We start from the raw sequence: 4114 nt of genomic DNA on the forward strand, positions 1-4114 counted from the left end.
CCGCCCCGCCCGCCGCGCCGCACGCCGCGCCGCACTCCGCCGTGCTCGCGCTGCAGCAGGTCGCCATGCACCAGGTGACTCCTCGCTGCATCACATTGGGCGCATGCTCATACACACGCTAGTACACACTCTGCAGCAGTCGAGCGCCAGACGCTAGCGTTCACACACATCATAGAATTTAAATATGTTTACTTATTGGAATAAAACAAAATTATGTGTTCAGATAAACTTTAAATAGAGCACCGTTTCGCTTTTGGTTTCGAGAGAGCACATAATACAGTAAAATACAAAAGAACACCTTTTACATGCTCATGTATTCACAACTACATCTTTTATAATTTCATATTGATGGATACTTAATGGCGACACAGTTTCCATCAATTTGTGCAATTTGATTCCTACAATCCAAACGTATCTCCTACTTTGCACAGCACTGGAGCTAGTATCCTACATTTATTCAGTTATATGTTCAAGTATATATGTTTATTAATTCCTATCTAATATAAAATAATTTGTAGTTTTTCAGAAAAACATTATTATTTCCAAATTTAAACATTAGTACCAAATAAAAATCTATCACTTCTGGTTCCTACTTGGTGGGCGTTCATAATTTATATTTAAAAACTTAGTTTGGATCATATCGGGGGCATATTAAATGGGTTTTCTTGTTTCTTACATGTCTCAGTCAATGGCAAGATACCAGGTTAGTCTATTTGGAAGAACAAACAAAATTTTTAAAAAATGTTTAGACTGATTAAAATTGTAATTAAATGGTTTGATTAATAATTGTTAGTTATTATTAGGTGTTGAGATTAATTTTAGTAGTATGTAGACTAGGTGTTCCCACATCACTGTCCTTTGCACATTGTACACATTATCACTGTAATTCAATATGCACAAGTTTCAGTAGAAGTAGTGTCATAATAATAATTTGTAGTAATAGTTACCTATATCTATTGTTTGTGGTCTATATTATACTAGCTGCTTGGCCTCCACCCACTTGACCCGGGAAAGAGAAAATAAAATACATGTGTAAAGGGTATAACTTTCGTAAATTCGTTCATTTCTTATTTTATTTTCAATTCAATTGCAATTCAATTCTTTGCGTTGAATGGCAATTATGTTTTTGCACTTATTTTATTATCTACAGATCTTTGATAGATGCCATGTGTCACTGTCACATGATGAATAAGTTAATTTTAATTTTAACAGTTAATTCAAATTCTGGAATCGAATCCTGAACAAAGAGCAAACTAAAATAAAGGCTTTAAATGTTGTTTTTTGTAATTTCAGAAAAAGCAATTTTGTCTTTATTTGAAGAAACTATAATATTACTATTATATATATATTAAATTAATTTTTTTTTATAATTAGAGTATGAGAGTTGTTGCATGCTCATGACATTTTGTTCAACTGTATTTAAGAAGGAAATTATTATTGCAACAGATAATCAGAGTAACACTTACATGCATTTAAATTTTATCTTAAACTGAATCAATGTCACACGATAAAACAAAAACAATAAGTATGCAGTTTCTACTGATTTAATTATTTTATCTTATTTAGGAATGATTTTATAAATGTATGTGTGTGCGGTTCCAGTCGTACGTGCAGGCGGCTGGCGGGGTGGCGGGTGTGGGCGTGGGCGGGTACATGGGCGTGGGGCGTGGGCGCGCGCACACGCCGCTGCGCCAGCCGCACGTGACCTCCACCACGCACCCGCACCAGCTGCACGGTGAGCCCTCCGTAACCCCGTTATTAGGTTTATTAGCTATAGCTGCTCGCCTCGTCCAGGTAGACTTTTTGAATTTTGAATATGAGACATTTATGAGTTGTAATTGGTGTAACTAACACGAGACTTTATTTTTATAGCTAACGAATTTTTTACGGAAAGTAAATTTGTGACAGGACGCTCGTCACGGTTTTATTGAAATAAATTATGAAAAATAGATAAACAAAAACTGCATAGACTACATAGTATTTTTATTGTCTGTCTGATTTTGTCCTTGTTCAAAACCTTCATTAGTAAGAAATTGAGGAAAGCGAACGTAATACAAATAAATCATTACCCTTTTGGAAACACGTCAGGGATTACAACTTGTGAACTAAACAGCAAGCTGTACCGGCAATAAAAGAATAATTTGCAGGCATGAACGACATGAACCTGCGCGGTCTGCTGAACGCGAACGGGCGCGGCGGCGCGGGCGGCGCGCGCGCGCTGCTGCCGCACGCCGCGCACGCGCACGCGCACCCGCACTCCGCGCAGGCGCAGGCGCAGGCCATGCACCACGCGTACCAACACAGTGAGTGGTACACATTGCCGCTTTAGATATTCAAATATTTCTATTCGTCGAAACATTGTGTTGAGAGATGTTACAGTGTTGTTTAATGAGAATATACACGTTTCGCATAAAGTGCATTTTGTTCACTCAAACTTAAAACGATTGTACGAGAGTTTCAACTAAAAAGTTTTTTTTTTATTTTTTTCAAGACCTGCAATCAGTCGCAAGACTATAAGCAGATGAGGTGATTAAGATTTCAATTATCAACTAAAAAGAAATAAAATTTTCCTTTCTTTTATAAGTTGTTATCTTTTAATGTGTTACAATACTACATTTATTGAATTAAGATTTTATTTCGCAGTACACTGATTTAATTTTCTGATGTATTCACTTTGGAAAATACACTTTGTTTACGTACTATAACTGCAATGCGTGTGCACAGTGATGGGCCAGTACGGCGCTACGGGCTCGTTCGGCAGCGGGCGGCGCAGCGGCGGGCCGCGCACGCCCTCCCCCGCGCCGCCCGCGCACGCGCCGCCCCCCGCCGCGCCCGCCGCCGCGCACCCCGCGCACCCCGCGCACCCCGCGCCCGCGCCCGCGCCGCTCTACCCGCACGCGCCGCCCGCCAAGTGGCACATACCGCAACACGCGAACTCCGGTAACTACGCTTTGCGGACTTTGTTGTGTGTGGAGTAGAATAGAAGTGTCGATGAAAGAAAAATTACTGTGATTAAATTCTTTAGCAAATAAAAAACTTTAGTGGTATATATCGGTGGGAGCACACCCGAAATGAAATTGGTATTATCATTTTAATTAAAGTACTTGTAAATGCACTAATAATTTCACATGTACCAAATATTGTCTGTATGTTTGAACGCGCTAATTTTGGGAACTTTGATTTTAATTGAAAAATTATTTTTGTGTTGAACAGCATATTTATTAAAAATACTATATAATATACGCATATTATGATATGCAACGTGAGCGTAATCGGGGGGCACAGCTAGTAAAATATATTTAAAGTAGTGTGCGTGCGCAGGCGCGGCGGAGAGCGGCGCGGGCGGCGCGTGGGCGGGCGGCGCGGACTACAAGATCACGCTGGGGCGGCCGCACGCCGCGCGCGCGCCGCTCGTCTCCTCCACCAACCCCAAGACGCCCAGCCCCAGCCTCAACGTAAGTTCACTCTGTTTCATTTTATTTGTGTACGCGTTAACCTGCCTGTCCAGCTCGAAGGATCGTTTTGTAAAAAGTTTGTTCGATTCTATAAATATCTGTTGTTCTAGAGTAAATATCTCATAACGGATTTTTTAGAATATCGACTCGAATATAGTTTTTATTTTTAATTCTCAACGGATGATGTACATCAGGGCGGCGCATCGTCGGAGCTGGACAAGGTGTGCGCGGAGTCGGTGCAGGACCTGATGGCGACGATCGCGAAGCTGGACTCGAACGGCGTGCAGGTGGTCGCCGAGCGCGCTTCGCCCGCCTCGCCCGCTTCGCCCGCCTCACCCGCGCCCGTGCACTCCTCCACCGACGGTAAACATTGATTTCTCATTTATTTAAAAATATTTTTAACTTTTATTATACTTAAGTAACTAAACAAATATTGAAAAGAAAAAAAATACCTGCCGTCTATTCTGTTTTAGCACGATATGCTTCAGTTACATAAGTTGTCAATAGATGGCGCTAATCGTGTTTGAGTTGCACTAGTTTATTTTCATTTATAAGTTGTTCACGACTAAATAGAGTAGGAAGGTATCATCAAATATCAATCAGCAATCTTTCATAGCCCTTGGGTAGCAAATCGTCTCGTACCATCAGGCGACCCACCA

At 41.1% G+C, this 4114-nt stretch overlaps 1 protein-coding gene across 1 annotated transcript in view; it reads left to right on the top strand.

Moving 5' to 3' along the window:
* The window catches only part of LOC119837301 (E3 ubiquitin-protein ligase TRIM33), a 12144-nt gene that overhangs the window by 5845 nt on the left and 2185 nt on the right, over window positions 1–4114 (top strand). The window contains exons 11-17 of the mRNA XM_038362818.1: window positions 1–74; window positions 686–703; window positions 1603–1735; window positions 2148–2303; window positions 2725–2940; window positions 3322–3455; window positions 3650–3818. The exon at window positions 1–74 is cut by the window's left edge and continues 14 nt beyond it. Of these exons, the coding sequence (XP_038218746.1) occupies window positions 1–74; window positions 686–703; window positions 1603–1735; window positions 2148–2303; window positions 2725–2940; window positions 3322–3455; window positions 3650–3818 (900 nt within the window). The remainder of the gene's footprint in view (window positions 75–685; window positions 704–1602; window positions 1736–2147; window positions 2304–2724; window positions 2941–3321; window positions 3456–3649; window positions 3819–4114) is intronic.

Source organism: Zerene cesonia, chromosome 27 (assembly GCF_012273895.1).
Source record: "Zerene cesonia ecotype Mississippi chromosome 27, Zerene_cesonia_1.1, whole genome shotgun sequence".
NCBI lineage: Eukaryota > Metazoa > Arthropoda > Insecta > Lepidoptera > Pieridae > Zerene > Zerene cesonia.